Consider the following 23364-nt stretch of genomic DNA (forward strand, 5'->3'; position numbering starts at 1 on the left):
TCGATATCCATAAGATGCTTATCTTCAGTCAACTTGTTTATAACAGCATATTATTTACTTCATTTAATTTATAACAAAGTATAAAAACAAAACTTTTATTGAGGGACATCTGAAGCCTAACAGAATCTTGCTAACACATGAACTATGTTTGTAGTATTATTTCTTTTGTGGGGAAAAATTTCAATTAAAAAAATATATGTAGTGTAGTAACAACTCATTATTTTACCTTAGGTGAACACGTTTACTTTGAGTCTCACAAATGCTAGAGTGTGAAAGTCTACACTTTCAGGAGATTTTTTTTTTTAATTGCGGTAACATATACATAACATACTGCAGGAGACTTTTAAACAACTAAATGAAATGCTATGAACAAAGAAGTGGCATTAAGTGTTGCCAAGATTAAAAAAAAATCTGAGCTGATTTTGGTATTGAGTATGGGAGAAGGTTACTTGGACAAAGCAAAGGTTACTTGGGCCTTTCAAAATAAAGGTACCACTATGAATTCAGTCTCGGAGGCCACAAGACTGCACCCCTAAGGTGAGCCTTTGAAGAGACGCTGACAGAAGCCCATCTTTTTGTCTACCTGGAGCGTGGGTGCCAAGGCCTGCTGACAAATGCACAGCTGTAAGGGCTGTTGCTTCCCTTGTGATCCCAAGAATAGTGCCAGGCTGGGTGGTTCTTAACCCCGACAACTTCACAAGGCTGATGTGAAGATCAAATAGCATAAGTACATCTAAAGAGCTTAATAGCTCTCTGGAACTGGCAGTCAAGACCCAGTAACACTGCTTTTTAACTTCATAGGGCTGCCAACTGAGGCACAAATAATAGCTAGCTACTATTTATTTAGAATCTATCAAGTGCTTTGCAGGTTACCATCTTATTAAATCCTCACAACAACCCAATGAAGTAGGTACTATTATTATTTCCATTCAAAGCCAAGGAAACTGAGGCACAGAAAAGTTAAGTCACATGACTAAGGCCACACAAGATGTAGGGGATACAGCTAGGATTCTACTCAGGCAATCAGACTCCAGATCCTGTGCTCTTAGCCACTTCACCAGTCTCTGGACCTCTAGTGACTTGTTTCAACGAACTGCTCTATTCTCAAATCAAATCAACTACCACCTGCTGGGAGATGAAAGATGGTACATGAATCGCATATATGTCATGAACCCCATGTCAGTTCTCTATACATGGAGACGCAGCAACTGCCCTGCTTACTAGCGTTTAAGGGTGTGGGCTTCATAGTGAACACACTAGGCTTCAAATCCTAGCCAGGTGACCGTGGGTAAGTTAACGTGAAGTCCATAAACCTCAGTTTCCTCATCCACAAAATGAGGATACTACTCGCTTCAGTGAATTGCTCTGACAAGTAAATGTAATAATAAAAGTAAAAGCCTTGGCATTGTGCCCAGCCATAATAAGTGCTACAAACAGAAAAATTACAAGCCAATAGATCGTTTGATTCAGTCTTGATAAAAAGTATAGTTGAAATCACAGACCACAAGTTTCTGGGATGGTAAGGAGAAACTCGGGAGTGAAGAAGTTGGAGACACGGTGCTTTTAAGAATGCATATCACTGGGTTTTAGTTCCTATCCTTTGTTTAGAGAGATAAAGTTGGAGAATATTTATATATGTTATCACACAATTTAAGTTCTTTCCCCCATTAACAATAAGACCAACTGAGCAAATGACCAAAGACAAAAGTGAGGGCCTAAAATGGGTCGGTAAATCTGCCCCCACCCCCACCTGTTTTTGTAAATAAAGTTTTATTGGAACACAGCCATACCCATTTACATATTGCCTATGCTGTTTATGGCCCACAGAGCCTCAATTATTTACTATCCGGCAGAAAAAAAAAAGTTTGCCAAACTCCTACTCTAAAACATGAAGAAATACTTCATCTTTGCTTTCTCCATCACACTGAGCAGGAGGCAGACATCTCTTCCCATCCTCCCAAACCACCAAGTGAGTGTCTAGCAATGTGCAAAGGAGACAACACAACACTCCAGTATGAAAGAAACCAGTTTTCAAAAGGCCAGGAGGGAAAAAAAGCTTTATAAATAGGAAAAAAAAAAGACTATCATCATTAAGTAACAGGATTTGCCCTGCTTTAACATTACTTTCTGTCCCTTAAATTGCTTTCAACTTCAAAGGCCCATTATCCCCCATTTGAAATCAAATGAGTTCTTTACAAAGAAGGAACTAACATGGAGCTGCTTGCTGTACAAAAGGAGGGACCACAATGCTCAAGATGGGGACAGCCTGGTAATCACATCAGTCAGTGCAAAATCTGCATTTTATTAAAGACATTTGGGAAGATCCATTCAAAAATACATTGTGCTCAGTAAAAATTAACCATTTCATGCTGATAATTAAGGTTACCACGGAATAGATATTTGTATAATATTTACAGCAACAATAGAAATTTTTACAGAAGTTTAGAATGGAATACATGCCAGAAAAAACTTGATAAGATGTACCAACACATGATACAAAGAGTTATATAAACACTTTACAAATGGTTCATAATTAGCTTGTGAGGAATTTAAATATTCAACACTTTAAATTCAGTTTGGATTCAAAAATTAAAAAGGTTAACAGCACATCACACCCTTGCCACAGTAAAAAGTATGGAATTACACTCTATATTATGGATTATAAAGTCTGTGCAATTAAGAATTTCCACTGATTCTTCATCTACCACAAATTTGGATGTTACATCATTCTGGCTTATCCATATTTTTAATTTCATGCATGAGTAGGGTTCTCAAAATCACCCTGCCCTGTGTCTTCCCAGATACCCCTTTTGAACTTCTAGAGATTGAAGAAGCTCAGAACAGTCTTCTAAGTATATACAGAATAACTACCTGAATTCGAAATGGCACAAAGCAATTCTTGGAGATAGGAATTAGGGGCAACTATTTTGTTTGGTTTTATTGTTTCTATTAATCAATCCAAGTTTACAGTGAAAATTCACTTCTTGCAATCATAACTTACCCCTCCAGCCTGACTCAATCAGTGACCAAGGAGGAAATAAGGAGAGGGAAATAGACTGAGATGACTATACTCAATTGTATATCTCTAGTGAAAATGGATTTTATACAAGCTTTGCTTTCCATTTTGGAAAATCTAAGCCATGGTGGAGAACTTAAAAGTTCTCCAAGAGAAAAAGCATCATTTTTTTTTTCCTTGAAACTCTGAATGCTTTGTAACTAGAGCTTTTGATAACTCTGGCGATAAACACTTTAATCCCCCAACAGGGACAAAAGTCAAGGCATCTACCTTTTCTATTCCTGGGTTTCATCTGATTAGCCCTGAAGCAGAGCACTAGGACAAGCTTGTCTATGCCTGAAATGAATCAGATCAGGCTTTTGGGAAAGTAAAATCCCAAACCAAAGGAAGTCCTGAGGAAATCTTAGCAGTCTGTCAAAACGGAAGGGATGGAGGAACGGATAAGGCCTCTTTCTCCCTGATACTCTGTGCTGGAAGAGTAGCGAACAAGGCAACTTCTAATCTGCATACAACATGGACACCGATTTTTTTTAAGATTCCAAAGGAGGATCAAAATACGACCCAAGGATCAAATGCGGTTCAGAGAGCTTAACCTTGTGGGTAATGAAGGGCCTTAGAAGTGAAACCAGTTTCACTGCTGCAGTTCTCTGGCCCTAGAAATCCAACGTGCAGACTACTACAAATTTTTTCTGGCAAAACAAAAGACACACCTCCCTCAAATTTGGGAGTAAACAGTTATTGAATGAAGATACAATGTAGGTCATGATCATCTTTAATATCCTATAGGAAATACACAGAAAGGTGGGCCAGTGCCTGGAGTGGAGAAAGGTGGAGTCAGGACCAGGCCTAATGCTGATGAATTAACAAAGCACTAAGGGAAATGAATATTCACAGAGTAACTGACTTGGCACAAGTCTATGATCTTTTATAGTACATTCAATTAAAAAAGAATAGAATAGAATAGGGCAGCAGGCCCAGAGTTTCCTCGCCACCTTACTTCTACCACATTGTGTGTATACAGACAGACGAGGGACTCGTCCTGTCACGGCTTCACTTTCTTGCATTTACTCATGGTTTCGAAGACAGAATTTTTTACCCAGCTGATGAATCAGACCTCAAGATATTCTATATTTCAGCTGGTTAAGATACAAAATGAAGAAATCAGAACCACTTACAAGGTTTTGTTTTTGTAAGATGGTTCTTTAAGTCTCTGAGAGAAACTTGTGAGATTCTGGCCCTGGAGATTAGCAGCAGGATGCTTTCCTGCAGCCCCTTTTAAAGAAACCATTTTTTAAAAAGCGTAAATCCATTTTCTCTGCCTACACACTTTAATAGTGATGAACTGAAGGAGGCAAGGAAATATTTCAATATGTTCTGACTTGGTTCAGTGTATCATACCATATCCCCAGCTCACAAAAGTATGAGTCTGCGGATCTCAGTGCTCACATGGAGCTCAATATCCCACTATAATGTAGGAGGTAACGAACTTCTAGATATAAAAGCAGTGCTCTCCAGAAAAAATGTGACCAGGAGAGAATATGCAGATTTCTGAGTCCCAGCTGAACTCTGGGAGTAAGTCGCAATGAGCGATTGCCCTTGCTGCAAGTTGGGTCACCACCAGGACCTAGGTGAACAGAAATGGACACACAGCCTTCTACACACTTGAAAAGTAATCCTCTGGCCTTTAAAAAAAGTTGTACACTTATTGAGTCATTCTCAATACATAGCTAGAAGAAAATAAATGGCTTTTTTCCTTATTTACTCTAAAAACTAGTTTAAGAAGTGAGGATACTATGACGTTAACTAAGATAAGGGGTGCTGGGAAGGGAAAATGGGATAGCATTTCCTAGTGAAGTCCACTAATTTTCAGATTAGGAACATGCTAAACTGGCTAACTCTACAACCACAACATACTTTATAATACAGGACGTGACTAGAAACTAACCAGCACAGCTCTGAGCTTAGAATTAAAGTACAACTGCATATGGCAAATCTTAAAGCAGGTTTTAAAACAGATTTAACCAAAGCGTACAGCACAAACACTCCTATAACAGCCACATCACAACCACCAGGAGAGAGTTTTTTTGCTTCTAATCGGTCTGTCATATGCCAATATTTGTAAAGAGCTATTAAATGCCTTGAATAAAAGACAATGACATTTTCCTTTGGGAGCCACAGCTAGAAGCCATGGATGCCTTTGAGCAGTTGGTAAAAATCATGCCAATCTGCCAGGCTGCTGCTTGCTTCTAAATATAAGCCTCATGGCTCTATGCAAGATTTTCTCAAGATGCTGACCTAGAATTTAAGTACTCAAACACCTATAAAGCCACTCTGGTCTCCTCCCAAAGGACGCACCTTGTAGCAGGCCCAGACAATGAAAACAAACAGGATTCCAGGGATTCAAAAAAAGTGGTAGAAGATTCTTGCAGAAAATGAGATACTGCAGAATTCATACCCGCAGTTTCTCCAGTAGCCTGGAAAGAACAAGGACAGAGCCAAGCTCTGCAGAGCAGTGGGCTTGGAATCCAGTAGAGCAGGGTTTCTCAACCTCACCACGAGTGACATTTGAGGCTGGATCATTCTTTGTTTGTGGGGGGATCCTCTGTCGGCAGGATGTCCAGCAGCATCCCTGCCCTCTACCCACTAGATGCCAGGAGCTCCCCCACCACTCCTGCTTATAACAACCAACTATGTCTCCTGATGTTGCCAAATGTCCCAGGGAGGCAGAATTAGCCCTGACTGAGAACCACTGCTACAGAGACAGCTCACTTGAGCTCCTTAGCATGGAATACTTTTGATCTTGGGCTCTGAAGAGGCTAACCCTCAGACTGAGACCAAGCAAGGTTCAGTAAAAGTTCATTCAGAACTTCTGAGAAGAAGAACGAGGATGGTGGTAAAGCAAAAGTAGAAAAACAGAGAAGCAGAGTTTCTTTTCAAAAGGAGATCAGCAATACTTCCATAAAACAAAGTAATTCATAAGCCTTCATTCAGTGGTATTTTATCCGTTAGGAAGTTAGGGCAGAGAGCAGAATATGAACATCCTAAATTTCTCTTCCTAAAGAAAATGCAGACTTTTGTGACTTTAAATCAAATCCTTCTTATGATGGATGGCAATTTTTGTGAGGTCAATGATTCATCTACCAGAGGAAAACAACAGCTAAAAGCTAAGAGAGGGCCCATTAGATTTGAGAGAAAACTTGACCATTCCCCTCGGCGAGCAGGAAGAGAATTATACATGCTAGAAATGCGGATTGTAGTTCACTTATTATAGCTTACTGAGGTCAATGAAAAGTCAGAATGGACAAAAGCAGAGACGAGGATAAAAGAGCTACCTCAAAAACACTAGTTGAAAATACTGTAGATATTTTCTGGCTCAAATCTGGGAATGTACGAAAAGTACGTATTGACTCTTCATCAGTTAGGTTTACTTTTGCTCTAGGTAGAAGGCAATTATTCTAGCCCTTCTTTGAAGAACCATCATGAATATAAATGTTCTGCAAACATCTGAGATCCCAGTGTTAGCAAGGATGAAAACATGGGAAACCAGCCCCTAGGTGACAACGAGCCTCAAATGCCACAGCATGGCAATGTGACTGCGCAGTTCCTAAGCGCACAGCACAGTGAGAAGTCTTTCCGGAGGAAAAAAGTGTAGTTTCTGGTTTGCAAGGAGGGGGGATACAAGGTACAGATCTAGTACGAAAAAGAAGAGTTACACACCCTTTTAGAGTTCATTAGTATCCAGGCAAAAACTGCTAAGGGTTCACGTCACTTATATAACTGAGCAGCTTGCCTGGGAAAAGCCAGAATTCAGAGCTACTTGAACAGTACCAAACTGGTGAAAGAAACAAGATATAAAAAGAACCAAAGAGCATGCAAACTATTGGTTTGAATCAAACTGTTTTAATGATAGTACCCAGTTGAGTTTCATTTTAGTGCCTATTACACTTATTAAAATCAAATAAAAAGCACCTTAAAATGACCTCTATATATAATCAATACACATTATAGTAGTTATATAAAAATGTAATATGCACACAATTTAAGCTTCAAAGAAACTAAGACCTTTTCTTTATAATCTTTATAATCATCAGAGCTATGATTCTCAAAATCTTGGGGGGAGGGGGAGCAGTAATTCAGCACATTTCAATTATCGCTGACTTGATTCAGGGGCCGATGCTCTCAGAATCCTGGGACAAGTAATAAATATTGAGAAGTTACCCCTTTGAGGGGTGGGGGTGGGTCTTTAAAAATATTATTGCTAAGAGACTACTTCCAAAAATCTAATTCTCTTGATAGATGGTATTGAGGTGATTTCTGTCAAGAATGGCCCAGAGACACCGGGCTATAACCCTTGTTGGCCATAGGCCTTGATGATGCTTGAGAATAACTTGGGAGTCGAAGGAGATCAAATGAGGGAGAGAAGTCCCGTTCTGATCGTGTGTGTGTACTGATGTACGTGATAACCTTGTTATAAATGGACAGTCCCAGGAAGAAAAAATGAGTATAGCAATTTTCTCTACATCTGGAATTGCTTCAGGAGCCTTTTAAATATACTGGAAAGAGCAATCACAACAACAAGAACAACAAAAACATTTAGAAATAGAAATGCCACACATGGATCTCACACCCCACCAGCCAAGAGTCTCCGGTACAGTGCACAGGATTCAGGAGCATAGAGCTGGTTTGCAAGATCTACAGACAGGTGCCTCTTGCAACCTTGCAACCTAGGAATGTTCACTGGCAAATCTTTGGTCTACACTCTACACCAATGCTAAGGAGAAAAGCATATTCTCTCAACAAAGACCCATGAGTAACCCTGGATCTATTCTCCCCTCAGGTGCAAGGAACGTCCCTGGATGCAAACAGGAGCCAACTGTGAGGACAGAGACAGGACAGAGACCTGCTAGAATTCTCACTGGCCTAACCACCTTTCTTGCCTATGGGTTCGGGAGGAGATGCTGCATCTCATCTGCTACCAAGGATCATGTCTAGAGGCTACTGCTGGGGCCTAAAAGTTGAGCACGGTTCCCACTGTTAGTCACACATAGCCACAATTCAACTCCCTTGATTAGAAGTATAATACTCACTTCATATCACAAATGTATAAAAATATGGCAGATAGTGTCATAATGATACTTTCTTTAAATGATTATATTTATAAAACAGACAGATATTTACCATATATATATATTTATATATAGAATAAAATACTCCTGATGCAATATATAAATGTTACTGTTTAGTTTTTATAGAAACTACTGTAGCTGTCCCACTGCTTCACAATGTTTCAAACAGCTCAAAATAACTTTACATTTAACATAAAAGGTATGATTAGAACAGTACAATATTAATTATAAATAAATGTTACAAATCCTATCAAATATGGAAGTTTAGAAAACAATTTAAGACTTACAGTTAGTTCATCTGCTAACCCTTCAAAGGGATACTCTTGGATTACAATAAACCCCACCTTTAGTTTAGGCCCAAAAAAACCAAAAACCAAAAACCAAAAACCAAAAACCAAAACTGTGGTAAGGGCATTGGTCAGCATGAATTTTTCTATCCCTTGCAGTACCAGAACACATCCTGGCTTTCCCAAGTTCAACAGGGATTGCACTAAAGCTGGAATGTACAGGGGAGAAACTGGCAAGAATGTCTTCTTCCTCAATGGCACACTCTATCCATTCTCACACAAGATCCATGGGGACTGGCGGTCCCTAAGGAACTCCTGCGGCTCTAAGATCCCTGACTAGCATTTGTGACCGTGAGGAGCCAGAGGGCTCCACACATACAATATTGCACTCACCTTCATAAAGCTGAAAATACTTGGCTGACCACCCCAGCCCAGCCCATTCCCCACCCACCCACACCCTCCCATTCCCTTCCCACTGGCTTACCTAGCCCCCCACCCTCCACCCCAGCACACATTACAAGGCTGTCTCTTTTAAATCATTCAGATTTGGCATTCGAGACCGATTTGTTCTGTTATAGGGGTGCCCATTTGGCCCACTCTTGGCACCCAGCTGTTCAGAGTAAGAAGGCCCCTCTGTGGCACTCCGGGTCACAGAGGACACATGCCAACCAGAGTCCATCTGACCTGGCAGCTGGAGGGCTGGTCTGCCCTTTGGTGTGGGCTCCTGCCGGATGTTAGTGCTCCCGCCAGAGGCCTGGCTCAGAGGGTGGATCCGGATTTCTGAGAAGGAATTTTTGGCTTGTTGAGTCGTTAAGGGCTGGAAGCGGGGGTCTGAGGAAGCCGGGTGATTTGAGGCTGAAGAGAGATGTAACAGCTTGCGCAGTGATTTTAACGGCTGGCTCTGAAAGAAAAGATGAGAGCGCGCATAGGACTTAATTTAGAGTAGACTCCAAAGCTGGGAGAGACGGAGCACAGATCTGAGATGACTGCATGTAGCCTGCAGGGCAGGCACGGGGGAGGAGGGGCTAAGTCTAGCCTTATCTGTCCTTTTGTTCTTTTTCAGACAAGATTGAAGTTATTTAGCTTTCTAGATAAGAAATCTAGAGCTGGTGTGGTGGCTGATCAAAGGCTTAGGTACCTGCTATCTGACGGCATCCCACCTTTACAGGGGGGAGATCTCATGCCTCAGCCAGCAGGAAGCAGCAAAAGGAATATGCCTCTCCCTTTTTGAGAAGACTTCCCAACAGCTCCACATAAACCTGCCACTTATTTTTCACCAGCCAGGACTCAGCCATTCAACCCTAATCTAGCGGCAAGAGAAAACTGAAGAAATGCAATGTTTCATTTAGGTAGCAATACACTCAGCGAAAAATTGCATATCCCCCTTCTATTCTGATCGCCCCAATTTTCCCTCTTCCTTGATATTATAAAATCTAAATGTTCCCTTTCTGCACTTTTACTTTTTTGGGGGTGGGGGGAAGGTCTGAGCACTGAAAAGTGAACAAAGCAGAGAAAAACAAGCAAAAGCCCTGCAGACTCTAAAACACAATTCACTCACAAGAGGCTTTGGATTCCTAACATGGGCTCACAGCTGCCCTGCTTGTCTGCTATGTGGCTGGGGCCCAGACCCCACAGGTGCTTTACCATGGAGGGGACTGTGCTTCAAGGCAGAAGGGAGGGTCCTGGCAGCCACCTAGCCTACACTAGGCAACTCTTCTCAGGCGACTGCTGAACCACGGGCTCCCCCACTGGTGAAAGGTGGTTCACTCCCCTCTCCTCCTCTATGTGATGTGTGATGAGGCTTACCATCAGAAGAGGCATGTGAAAGCACCCTGAAATTCAAGGCCCTCAACGGGGACCCTGAACTCAGGATGTAGCCCTAGCCTTGGGCCACCTCTGGCTACCAATCTTCAAGAGCCATCCGTTTAAGGGCTTGGCAAAGTTTTAATAAAATGTTGATGATCTCAAGGAATACTACAAGATTTGAAGGATCAGAGCACTGAATCAAAGGGAAATTGCTTGAGAATGGACTTAGGTAGAAATTGCTCTTGAGGAAGCATCTTCCATGACTATTCCAAAGTCTGTCCATGAAAGCTTTGTGGTCCCCAGGGGAGGTGGCACAGTACAGTGTACATCCTAGGTGCTCAAAGTTATGTTTTTTGTTATTGAAACTGGAATGATAACACAATGAGACTCCTGGTGATTTTTATAGCCCTGACCACATGCAACTGTTGAGCAATTACAGTAATTTGGGTCCAGCTGGAGATACAAAGTAACCTGAAAAGGGCTTCTTAGCAAAAGAAATGGCTACACAAAGAAGGTTCTAAAGCCCCATACTCTTTTTTCTTTTTAATTTTTTATTGTTATGTTAATCCCCATACATTACACCATTAGTTTTAGATGTAGTGTTCCATGATTCATTGTTTGTGCATAACACCCAGTGCTCCATGCAGAACGTGCCCTCTTTAATACCCATCACCAGGCTAACCCATCCTCCCGCCCTCCTCCCCTCTAGAACCCTCTGTTTTTCCCTGTACTCTTTTATATAAAACTGGGAAGAGAACATCAGGCCCTCACTCAGAGCCTTGTGCTCTTAGTTCAGATACATATCCAATAACTTGGATATCTGGTTCTCTATACCCTTTCTATCACCTTCCCTCCCCTTAGCCTACATTATATTAGAAGCAGAAAATATAAATGGTTGGGCAAATACAAGTGAAATTTGGGAATTCCTGTCAGTGGCTCTAAGTAACAGTTAAAGAAAGTACACAACAAAGCTATAAAAATAGACCCTCTTCCTCCAAATCACAGAAATCTGTGGTCATCTATAGGTATAAGCAATCCTAGAGCTTCAAAAGCTCATGAGGGTTATCAGAAATTACAGTACAGAGGAATATTAGATTTTTAAAAATGTTAATATCATCAAAAAACAAGTTAGATTAAGTCACTGTGCTCATTATGGGATACTGAAAAGATGCAATATTACAACATTCCAATCAAAATAGTTGTCCAAAGGAGATAAACCTCAGTTACCTGAAAAAATTTACTGATTCATTTTCTGTTTATTCCCCATTATGGCAGATAAATGCAATTATACAATACTGTATACTATGCAGTTCCTAATGCAACTGCTTGATTTTCTATCAAAATACTATCAATTTCAGAAGCTTATTCTTTCAAGAAAGGTTATCATATCTGTCTTTCAAGGCCCAATTCACATGCTACCATATTTAACAAAACCTTCATCTTCCCACTACCTCCTCCTCTCACCCTCCCCTACATTTTATGGCATGTCTCACTTTTTACCATGAATTATGGTTATTTATAAGATTTTCTCTCTCTCCTAGGATGTGTAGTATTTATGGGCTGGGACCACGTCTTACTTATTCCCCTTACACCCCTCTGACACCCACCCCCCTACCCTACCCCAGCCGGGGCTAGGTGAAGGCTAATGGAAGCTCACTTCTTTTCCCAATAGGACATGGGGCACTGAAACAAGATTCATCTGGACTCCCAAGATGCATCTGCTATTCACAGTGAGGGTATAATCTGAGGAGACTCTCAGTCTTGTTGTAACACTGAGAGGTTAAATTCCTCAACCTTGCCCTCCTCTCAAGCGAGATAGTCACTGCAGAGTCTAAGAATCTAGGAGTGTTACAGGCACCACTCACTTGGGTCTGTAGATCAGAGATCTTCTCAGGACGCCACTCCTTTGGTCTGCTGCTCGGGGTGCTAGCAGAGTGAATGGCTTTCTGTAATGTCAGCAGATCGGGGCCGTCAGAATTGGGCACCTAGAGCAGAATATGGGCAAGGATTCAATAAGAACCCTAATAAGCCTTACTAAGATATGCAACCACACCCAAGAGGAGAACAAAAACAAATCAAAGGAAACCAAACCTCTACCCCACCCCCCCAATAAAAAACGAAACCAAAACTCTCCCAATGTTCACAATGCAAGTGATGCCAGTTAAATTCTGCTGCCCTCTTAATAATTTTCCCTGCATTAGGAAAAATTGGCAGATGTCATGCAGCTTTGTTAAAACCTCAACCCTTAAAGCATTCCCATGCTGTTAGTTTTAGTCGCTGTAAGAGAGAGCAGTTAAATTGGGCTGTACCAGAAATTGCTGTCGTATCCTCATTCCATATTGCAGTTAGGTTATGAACCAGTTCAATAAAACAAAAATTTGCTCCTGCTGGGAAAATGATCCAAACACTGTATTTGGTGGTGCCCAAAGAAATCTAGCAGGCTTTCAAGGATACTGAAGTGGGAAAAGTATGGTTTGAATCATATTCCCAAGACACTGCCCAGGAAATCTGGGTCTAGCATTACGCACTATAAAAATCCTGGAAATTTGTGCCACAAACTCCAGATGAATGCAGTTGGTCCATTCACCGATTTTGGTGAACACAGAATAATGCCAAATGCCAAGCAAAAGCCCTGGCTTTACACTAAGTGACCAGCAAAAGCTAGAGCCAGGCAAGGAAAAAGCAAATCACCAACTAAGAAAAGTGGAGCCTGCTGGCTCACTCAATTTGGTCAATTCAACTTGGTTTCAAAGAACAAACTGCCAACCAAGTGTTAACAGACGTCGTGAGCCAAATGAAAAGACACTGTTAATTGTAAACGTTAATCAAATTCTTTAAAGGAAATAAGGGATTTTATGAATGCCGTCTGCCCACAAGTGGCTAACCAGACAACCCAAACTAGCCTTTCACTAGTTTGTTTAGTAGCCTTTTATGCTTCAACTTCCTTAACTGATTCACAAAATCCAGAATGGCAAAGAATTGATATTTCAGTAACTTTATGGAACTGGCTCAGGTACTTAACTAGCACAAAGAGAATATGACCCCATGAAAATACAAGACATGCTGTGGTCATCAGTAAAACAAGTTTACTGGAGCAGTGTGCAGGGCTACCGTACGTAAAAATGGGTACCATGGGTGGAGTGACTACAGGAAGCTTTTTCAAAGAAGAACTATGCTTTAAATGATTCTTTGAATTAAAAAGAGGAAAGAGGGATTTCTTGATGCTTGGATTCTCCCCGTTGGTGGAATCTGTCTGCAATATAAGATACAAATAAACTAATTGCAAAAAAAAAAAAAAAAAAGGAAAGAAAGAAAGAAAGAAAGGAAGAAAGAAAAGAAAAGAAAGAAAGAAGAGAAAGAAAAAAGGGTATTCTTACTGAAACTCCTAGCCCTTGGGAGCCCTGATATTGTTCAATATTAATAGTCACTTAAGGAATCTCTGTGCTGTGTGTGCACCTAGAGGAGTTCTGTGTCATTTCTCACCTGGACATGAAGATGCCAACAAAGTAAATTCAAAACCTGCAAAAACTTCAATGTATAAAAAGAACATGTGGTCATGATCCTTACCTATAATAGGAATGCCTAGAAACCTACACACATCTAGTCACACTGAGCTTACAAAACATTTAAGGATTTATTTATTATCAGGAGTAAGAGTATTATAAAGAATTGTGTTTAAAGAGCTACTGATGAACTTCAATCTTTTCCTAATTGCTAGTGAGGACTTCAGGAACTAAATAATTGACCATGTGATCTGCCTATGGCGGAGAGGGGGAGAAGATATAGCAAACCCTTTTGAACATGGTCAACTCTTGAACCAGAAAACATCACTTGGTCTACCATCATGGAAGAAGCCTGGTTCTATCCTATTAAAGAAATACTCACTCCATGGAAAATATGTGGCACCATTCAGAATACAGGTTTTCAAAGTGAAAAAACAGAAAGTTCAATCTTTAAATTGACGCATGATTACCAATTGAGATACTAACTAACTAGGGTACAATTACCAAGTTGGCAAAGTCACCATATGCTCTGAGGGCTTATGTAACTCTGGATATGGAACTGAAGCCAGATTTCCCAAGGCGGCTTCCAGATTTGCTTGAGTCAAAGCAGGCACCTTTGCAATACAGAATTATTTTTTGGCACCACTTTTCCCTGTTTTGGATAGTTCAATTGTTAGAGAACTAGAATATATATGAAGGTATTCAGATCACCTTGTATGAAGCCATTCAATTAAGATGGCCCATTGAAGGTTCCTGTTCCCATCGCTTCTCGGCCTTTTGGCTAAGATCAAGTGAAGGTTCCTGTTCCCAGGATGGGATCCCAGGGAAGAGTTTAACTTACCTCACTAAGGAGGCCACAGGAGAGTTCCCAGGAATCAGTGGCCAGAGGCTCTCTACCAGAGGTGGGCCTGTGGCAGGGACTGAGCCTGGGCCTGCTATTTAGGAGAACCCACCTCTAGTTCTCCCGACTGATTGTGCGACTTTGGGCAGGTCACAACTTGCCTGAGCAGTCCTCCATCGGTGAAATAAAGGTGTTAAACTAGATTTGGGAGCCAGTGAGGTTTAAAAATGTCCTGTTTCTCTACATGCACTGGGTGCCACATTTCTTGCTTTCTTTCCTTCCTTCCTTTTTCTTTTTGAGTTTTATTCAAAGACCACAAAGCTTTAAATCTTTCAAAGCTGGTTTACCTAGTTTCCTTTTGCTGAGTTCTAGAAAGTGAAAAAAAGGTAACTTTAATTCTGTTTCAATGCTCACTTGAAGGAGGCAGAGTTGACGTCATGCTAGGCTTAGGAGACTGAGGTCTGGCAGAATTCAGAGGGCTCTTTGGAAATCTTACTCTAAAACCCAAAGGCCTTAAAAAAATTTTTCTTCTGGGGTGGCTGGGTGGCTCAGTTGGTTAGGCGTCTGACTCTTGATTTTGGCTCAGGTCATGATCTCAGGGTTGTTGAGATCGAGCTCCGCTTTGGGCTCTACACTGGTTGTGGAGCCTGCTTGGGGTTCTCTCTCTCCCTGTGCACCCCCTCTCTCTCCAAAAAATTCTTTTTCTTTTAATTAAAAAATGCAGAGGCTCAACTTTTGATTTGGAAGGCTTAAAGCATTGTGGCCTATATAGAGATATTTTGCAGTTACTTTACATATCGAAAATGAAATGTATAAAAACCTTTAAAAAGTTTGAGTGGAGAGGATGTTAGAGAATAATTATTTTCCTATTTGCCCTAACCTATACTATTTAAAAATCTAAAATTTGAACGAGATCCTGAATAACAGAGTTAGTCAACATGTATACACTCAACTCAGGCCATGGTGAGCCAGGGGCTTTAGGTTTAATGTTAGTCTAATGCAGACAGACATTGAAAGCCAAATCTATACACAAAACACCTTCAATTCCTTGGTTCCTGCTACTTTCTTCCACTTAATTACCCCACAGTGGCTACAGACCTGAGGTTAAGAACAAAAACAAAAACCTCAAAATAAAAATAACAGGGGTTAGGAGAGGGAGTCTAAGTTCAATGTTCATGATGGATAAATATGTTCTACAGACAATGATAAAAGTTTTATTGTATTAGCATTTTAAATATTTTAAGCTTCTCCACTTTAATCAGGTCTATTTTGTTTATCCAGTCTAAATAACAAATGTAGCAATATTTGATTGAGTGGCATTTTGATTTGACATTTTGCTTTACATGAATTTTAGGTAGAGATATAGACAGTTTTTTTTAAAAAACATGAATGTTTCAGGAAATATTATGCAGCCATTAAAATGAAGATGATACGATCTGTGCAGTAACATATATTATGTGTATGTGTGATTGACAGATATACTATTAAAGGTCAGAATACAAAACTATACAAGGATTACTATTATTTAAAACAAACTAAAAAACCACCTTCTTTCTACAAACATATGCCTAGACTAAAAAGCTAGGAGGAAATACACCAAAATCCTAATGCTAGTTGTAACAGGGTGATAAGATCAGTGTGACAGGTGATAAGATTAGAAATGATCTTTTTTCTTCAATTTTTCTATAATGAAACACAACAATTTAACAAATATGCAAAATATGCAAGTGAAAGAATGATCTAGAAACGTAATCTAGGAAGGTCTTTATTAATATTTCTAGAACATCTGTGATCCTTACTTTGGGTATTACATTCTTTGCTACTATCATCTATCTCATCTTTACTTACCACTGAGTCATAATCCTAGAATCTTTTTTCCTTTTTTAAATAAATGAGAGTCAGTCATGTATGAAGAAGAAACAGAAACAAAAGCATTTAAAATAGCTGACTCAACACTGTCTGGCCTTGAAAGTACCATAAAGCAAAGAGGGAAGCAGGCCTCACGTGGGTGAAGAAGCTCCTGCTGGCCTAGAGGCCTGGCTTTCCCATGTTTCCTCACGTCACTAACCAGCAGAATCCTTGCTTGGGTGGTTCAGTGATATGATGTGCACGGTTCCATGGAGCCAAACCTTGGTTGAGGCAGAGGGCTCCCAGGAGATAAGACTCGTTCCAATTCACAGTTCAGTCCCAAGATAAACATGTCTTCCTACTAAAGCAAGCCCTGAAATGTCAAATACTATTCTCCTCTCTGTGATTATGCAGCCCAGAAATGCACTTGTCAACATGGCAACTGGAAAACCAGCCAGGGAAGAATAATGAATGATGGTTAGTTATAAATTTCAAGATTTAAGCACACACCAAAACCATTTCCTAAGTTTTCACACATCTTTAACCCCCAAAGAAAAATAAATCCTGCAGCTTCGTAGTTTTTACATGAATATAAATCCACATGGATGTTTATTGAGAGAGGTTAGTGTTCTCTCTCATCCAAATTAAATTTCTTCTATTCCTGGAGATTCTGTGGAATCTAGAAAAGGCTCTGTGAGAAGAGGATAGTTGTATAGAATTTAGAAAGACACATATACAATGTATGCATGTCAAATCTCAGTAAGAAAATAATTCACTTTCATTGCCATGTACAAAATGTCAAGTACCCACAGACTAACGCAGACTCATATGCCACTGTATATAGAAAGTAGCCATCTACTTACTGTTTGAGATTTCTTCTTTTTCTTTTTCATTGACCTGAAAAAACCTTGTTTCTCCTTTTCCTTGAGTTGTTCGGAATGACTAATGTTTTCAGGACTTTTCCTAAATGGGAAGACATTTTTTATCATATTGATCTTTCAATCTTTCTCCTGCCATTCTATGACAAATACAATGAAAACTTAAAAATGCATGAAACCAGATTCAAACAGCCATGAAAAATAAAGCACATAGTTAAAGAGCCTCTAAGAAGCACAGGAGGAACTGAATCTAATCAACCATGGTTAATGATTAGCCTTTGGCACAGGCACACTTGAACTGGCAATTTGAGCATTATTACAAATGATCTGGTAACTGTGCTGCAGGACCATTTTCATGCTGTTGAAAACCTCAGAATTGGAGAATCTGAAAAGCACACAGTTTAAAGGATGGATGCCTTTTTCATAACCCTCCAAGGGAAATAGCTGAAACATTTTCAGTATCTTCGTTTTTCTATTTACCTTTCTAAAACCAGCTCAAGAAGTTCATTATTAGTGGTTTGCCAAGATACTGAACATAAAAAACAAAACAAAACAAAACAATGGTGCTACAGAAGTGTTGTAAATAAAAGTAAAAATTGCCTCAAACTGGAAAATTCCTTTATAAAAACCTAACATCTATTTATTGAAACTAAATTGAAAAATAGATCAGGTAAGAAAAAACGTGGACAAGATGAATGCTTTAATACAAAGTACTTGTGGAAAAAAAACTTATAACTGAAAATACTGACAACATTAAGCTTCATACCACACTGACTCCACCAGGTTTTTTTTAAGATTTTATTTATTTATTTATTTATTTATTTATTTATTTATTTATTTGAGAGAGAAACAGCATGAGAGGGGAGAGGGTCAGAGGGAGAAGCAGGCTCCCCGCTGAGCCGGGAGCCTGATGCGGGACTCCAGGATCATGACCTGAGCCGAAGGCAGTCACTTAACCAACTGAGCCACCCAGGCGCCCCTCCACCAGGTATTTTAACACAAATAGGAGGTATTAACAGACAGCAAGCAGAACACCTTGGCCCTAATAAGTTGCAGACTTGTATGTTAACAAAGGCCCTGTATTACTTAATTTAATTTACAGTCTTTAAAAAGCAACTCAACTGGTGGTATTCTTCAAAAAGACACATTCCATGGGTTCTATTTTAAATTTTAATATATGACTGTGCAAAACCATTTTCTCAAATAATTGAATTCCTTCTATTAGCTATTCCCTAAAATCAAGAGTAAAACATTAAAGGTAAGAGTTCATTCGTATTGGTGATTTTAGAACACGTAATGGTGATGAAGTTACTACAGTATCTTTCTAAGAAAATATGAGCAAAGTGGCATTCTTTTTTTTTTAAAGATTTTATTTATTTGACAGAGAGAGACACAATGAGAGAAGGAACACAAGCAGGGGGAGTGGGAGAAGGAGAAGCAGGCCTCCTGTGGAGCAGGGAGCCCGATGCAGGGCTCGATCCCAGGACCCTGGGATCATGACCTGAGCCGAAGGCAGACACTTAACGACTGAGCCACCCAGGCGCCCCGCAAAGTGGCATTCTTGATTAAATCTGTGTGGAGACAGTAAACATCTATATAAACTGTTACAGAGCCACATGATAGAAAACACCACAAAGCTATCAAAAATAAATCATATCTTCAAAGAATTTTCAGTAATCTAAAGGAATATTTAAAATATAATACTAAGTGAAAAACCACAAGATTCAAAACTTGCTACATAATATGAGCCTAACTGTATTTAAAAAAAAAAAAAAAGGATGAGGTGGGATGGGGTGACTATGCAGCGCAGTTGGTTGAGCATAGGACTCTTGGTTTTGGTTCAGGTCATGATCTCAGGTCATGGGATCGAGCCCTGCGTCAGGCTCCATGCTCAGCACGGAGTCTGCTTGGGATTCTCTCTCCTTCTGCCTCTGCCCCTCCTGCTTGTGCTCTCTCTCCCTCAAATAAATAAGTAAATCTTTAAAATAAAAAGGCATATATGTGTACACACACACACATATCTTTTTAAAGGCACAAATAAAATAAAATCTTAACAGCTATCATCTCTGGGTAGTAAGATTATTGGTGATTTATTATTTCTTCTTTTTAGTTTCAACATTAAACATGTGCTACAGATATAATAAAAAGGTTATAGAAACCACAGAAAACTTATTTTAAAACCCAAAAACTCAAGATCTAAGACAACAAGGGAAGAGACTGAAAAAGACAGATTAAAAAACAGGAAAACATGACTCTGTGAAGGAGCAATGATCATTTCTTCTTAAGTGTCCAGCCTAAAAGTTAATGGGAATACCAAGGAAGTCAAAACTCGGGACTGTAGGCCCAAGCGTTCCTGAAACTCATTAGGACCTGCAATTTTAAACATCATTGAGAGTTCCAAGCTCTGAAGTGAAAGTTTTATAATACAACACAACCAATAAAAATAACTAGCATTGGAACTCAGAATGATACATTTACAATTCTGAAAGCTAGAAAACTTCAGATATGATGGAATAGGTAAGAATGGAATAGTGAAAAGTTCGGTTCTAAGGAACATAGTAAAACAATGTAGTTTCCTGGAATCACAAAAGCACAACTCTCAGAATTGAAAGGAACCCCACATAGCATCTAGACCAACCAGCAATACTATTTTTAATGTCTTATAACTTACAGAAGTTAAAGAACTATTTGCTTATGATATAGCTTATGTCTTTCCATAATGGGGTCTGTACCTAACCTAGAAGCACAGCAAAGTATTCAGATTAACAGGTAGAATTTTTTTTTTTTTTTTTTAACCAATCAGAACGTAAGTCTAACAAAATCTCCAAGGTCTGCCGAGGGTCAGTAGTAAAAGTGCTTTCTGCCAATCCAGGAAATCTTTAAGGGGGACACGTTCATCATGACTGCAAGCTCAGGATGGGAATGGACATTACTGTAAGACTACTAATGCTGGCGTGAGAGCAAGAGAAGTCTTGAGACACTAATCCTAGGAGGAACAGATCTGGGATGGGAAGAAGTCTCTATCCAGTAAGATGAAAGTGAGGGGGACCGGTGAGAACGGTAATGAATGAGAAACAGCAGGAGGACAAAAAGCCCAGGGTTTGCAGTCCCTTGTGAGCACAAAATGCAGGGAAGATAAATCAGAGACCCTCTGCAGGGTCTTTTCAGAGACACTGGGTAAACCAGAGCCCAGGGAAAGGAGGAATGATGAGAAAAACATCTTCAGACTGAGACTGAACAGAGGTAGTGGGGCCAAGATTCGGGTAGGGAAAGATCCCAGAGACCAAAACAAAAAGGGAAATAAATTACCCTTGAACTAGAAAGATGAAAGCTATGAGTGAAGCGTGAGTGTGCATGTATCACAAAAGACACAAAAAGGAAGTCAGAAAAAGAGTGCAAGTGGGAGAGAAAGAGAGAGGGAGATAGAGAAAGGACAGAGGGAGAAGCTACATGGAAACATACACATACAGAGAGTTAGAGAAACAGAGGGAGAAAGCCTGGAAGATAGACTCAGAGAGAGGCAGAGATGGAGAAAAGCCGGCTGGAACACAGGCACCTGAAAAGCTGTGTGTTGTACAAAAGAATAAAGACAGAGATACAATCAGTACTACACCATAATTTATCTCATTTGTGAATTCTGGACCCTATGATTCTACCTGGTATAGGCAATAGACGGGTCCAAGAGGAGCAGCACAAGAGAAGGGCAAATGGGTGATCACATCCATCTCAGGTACAGGACCTTTGAGAAGGACCACCCAGCTAGCAGCGGGGGTTGGGGTGGGGGACCTCCCCCTACTCTGACATCCTCTAATGTAACAGCTGTTTTATAAAGGGTCAAGAGGAAAGAGAGAATTCAAGACTTCCCTAAAAAAGGAAGGAATTAAAGTTGACTGAATGGAAGTTAACCAACATTTATGGAATACTGTGTATGTGGTGGGCCTGGTGTTAGAGGTGTTGGGGCTAGAGAGAAAAATAAAACAAGGAGTGTGACCTCAAGCTGCTCACAGACTCAAGGTGGGATACCCACAGGTTCGACAGAGGGTCAGATCCTAGTGCTTCAGTACAGTAGTGTGACACTTTCCCTGCTACCCCCCTCCCCTGGCCATGGGACTAAACCAGTCAGCTGATGTCTGAGAAGAAAGCAATCAGTGAACAATTTTGTGAGTTATGGTGGCAAGCAATAATGGATGCCAATATATTCATAACTTAACCAGAAGAAAAAGCCTGGGGCTGTGCAAGCAGTGACAGCAATCCTTCACTTACCTTAATTAGTAGGATTCCTACAAACATATTTTATATACTTTGCCTTTTTAAGGAAAGTAAGAACAGCCTGTTTTAGAAATCTATATGCTTCATGGATATCTATTCTACATATGAAATCATGAGGGCCAGAAATTATATTCCTACTGGGAGCCTGAGAAAAGGCAAAAATACCCCTCTCCTCTCCCTGGCTATTACTTGGGATCTTTCTCCCTCTTCACACTGTATTGTTACCCGGGATTACTTCTTGCCTGACAACCTCACTGCCAACTGCTAAAACTGTGTGTAAGAGTCAACAGGCTTAGGGGTGGTTCAGTCGGTTGAGCATCCGAATCTTGATTTTGGCTCAGGTCACGATCTCAGGGTCATGAGATGGAGCGCCATGTTGGGCTCCGCGCTCAGCGCAGAGTCTGCTAGAGATTCTCTCTCCATCTCCTCCCCACCCGTCTCCCTGCTTGTGCACATGCATTCTCTCTCGAATAATAAAATCTAAAAAAAAAAAAAAAAAAAAAAGAGTAAACAGGCTTATAGGGAGGGTGGAGGTGTTTTCCCATTAGTAAAAATGAATCTGACTGCATTAACTCTGTTTTTTGTTCCAAGATATTCTGGCTTATCTCCCAGTTCTTAACTGGATTCTGGATAGCTGAGATGGCTAGAATAACCACTCTGGATATTATACTACAATATCTGTATCTATTAAATATGATTTAGTAAGTCGATCTTTCCATTCCAAGAAATATGTACACTGTACAAATATTCTCATCCCAAAAGAATGGGAAGCACCACTATCAAGGAGAAACAGACTGCCCTTAGGCAAGTGATAATTTAGGAAGAGCGACTCACTATGTTACCATAGCAAGACTTGTTCACGTTTTTGTACATTATCAAGCAGCATTTCTCTCGAATATACACAATATGGTGAACCAATGAGATCTCTTGTTCAAGAAAAAAAAACCAAGGTAAGTCAAGCTCAATGAATGACTTAGACTAAGTTAGATGTGATGCCCAAAGGAGAAGTATCATAGCAGCATTAACATGAGGGCCAGTGGGAACAAAAGGCTACTGCAATTCCAACTGGTAATTCTGAAACCCTCTCAAGCTTCATCACAGCAATATCAGAGTAGGGATGACTCAACGACAGCTTGTCTAAAGTCTAAAGTTCAAACATCCCAATTATGTCTCTAATTCTTAAAAAACAACAACAACAACAAACAAACAATTGTTTTCAGTTTCTACATATACCTGGTCTAAACAAGCTCTACTCAAACTGACTATCAAAAAGACAAAAACAGTATGTTGTTAATACTACCTATCCCACATCTGGATTTAGTTTTGATCTGACCTACCTAATTTTGATGGAACTATGTTAATCTGTAATTGATTCTCTTTTAAACCATCACTACTCCATTATGCAATGTCCAATAGGAAAAACAATTTCTTCTGTACTTCCTTAGTCTCACAATTGAGACACTATTCACATGGCTTATCAAAGCCTCACCTGAAAACTGTCAAAGCCGGTAACTACACGTTGTACCTGTGCTCCCAGGTTAATGTATAGGAGAGCTGGTCTACAGTCACATGGAAAAAGACTGCAGCAAAGTGGGGCGCCTGGGTGGCTCAGTTGGTTAGGCGACTGCCTTCGGCTCAGGTCATGATCCTGGAGTCACAGGATCGAGTCCCGCATCGGGCTCCCTGCTCGGCAGGGAGTCTGCTTCTCCCTCTGACCCTCCTCCCTCTCATGCTCTCTGTCTCTCATTCTCTCTCTCTCAAATAAATAAATAAAATCTTTAAAAAAAAAA

At 40.2% G+C, this 23364-nt stretch overlaps 1 protein-coding gene across 1 annotated transcript in view; it reads right to left on the reverse strand.

Annotated features, from left to right (window-relative positions):
* Positions 1–2282: 2282 nt before the first annotated feature.
* The window catches only part of CDKL5 (cyclin dependent kinase like 5), a 133687-nt gene continuing 112605 nt past the window's right edge, over positions 2283–23364 (reverse strand). The window contains exons 15-17 of the mRNA XM_081807975.1: positions 17291–17390; positions 12101–12220; positions 2283–9330 (exon numbers count right to left, since the gene is read on the reverse strand). Coding sequence (XP_081664101.1) covers positions 8944–9330; positions 12101–12220; positions 17291–17390 — 607 coding nt within the window. The 3' untranslated portion in view covers positions 2283–8943. The remainder of the gene's footprint in view (positions 9331–12100; positions 12221–17290; positions 17391–23364) is intronic.

This window comes from Leptonychotes weddellii, chromosome X, assembly GCF_054177405.1.
Source record: "Leptonychotes weddellii isolate Sample4059 chromosome X, ASM5417740v2, whole genome shotgun sequence".
Taxonomy (NCBI): Eukaryota; Metazoa; Chordata; class Mammalia; order Carnivora; family Phocidae; genus Leptonychotes; species Leptonychotes weddellii.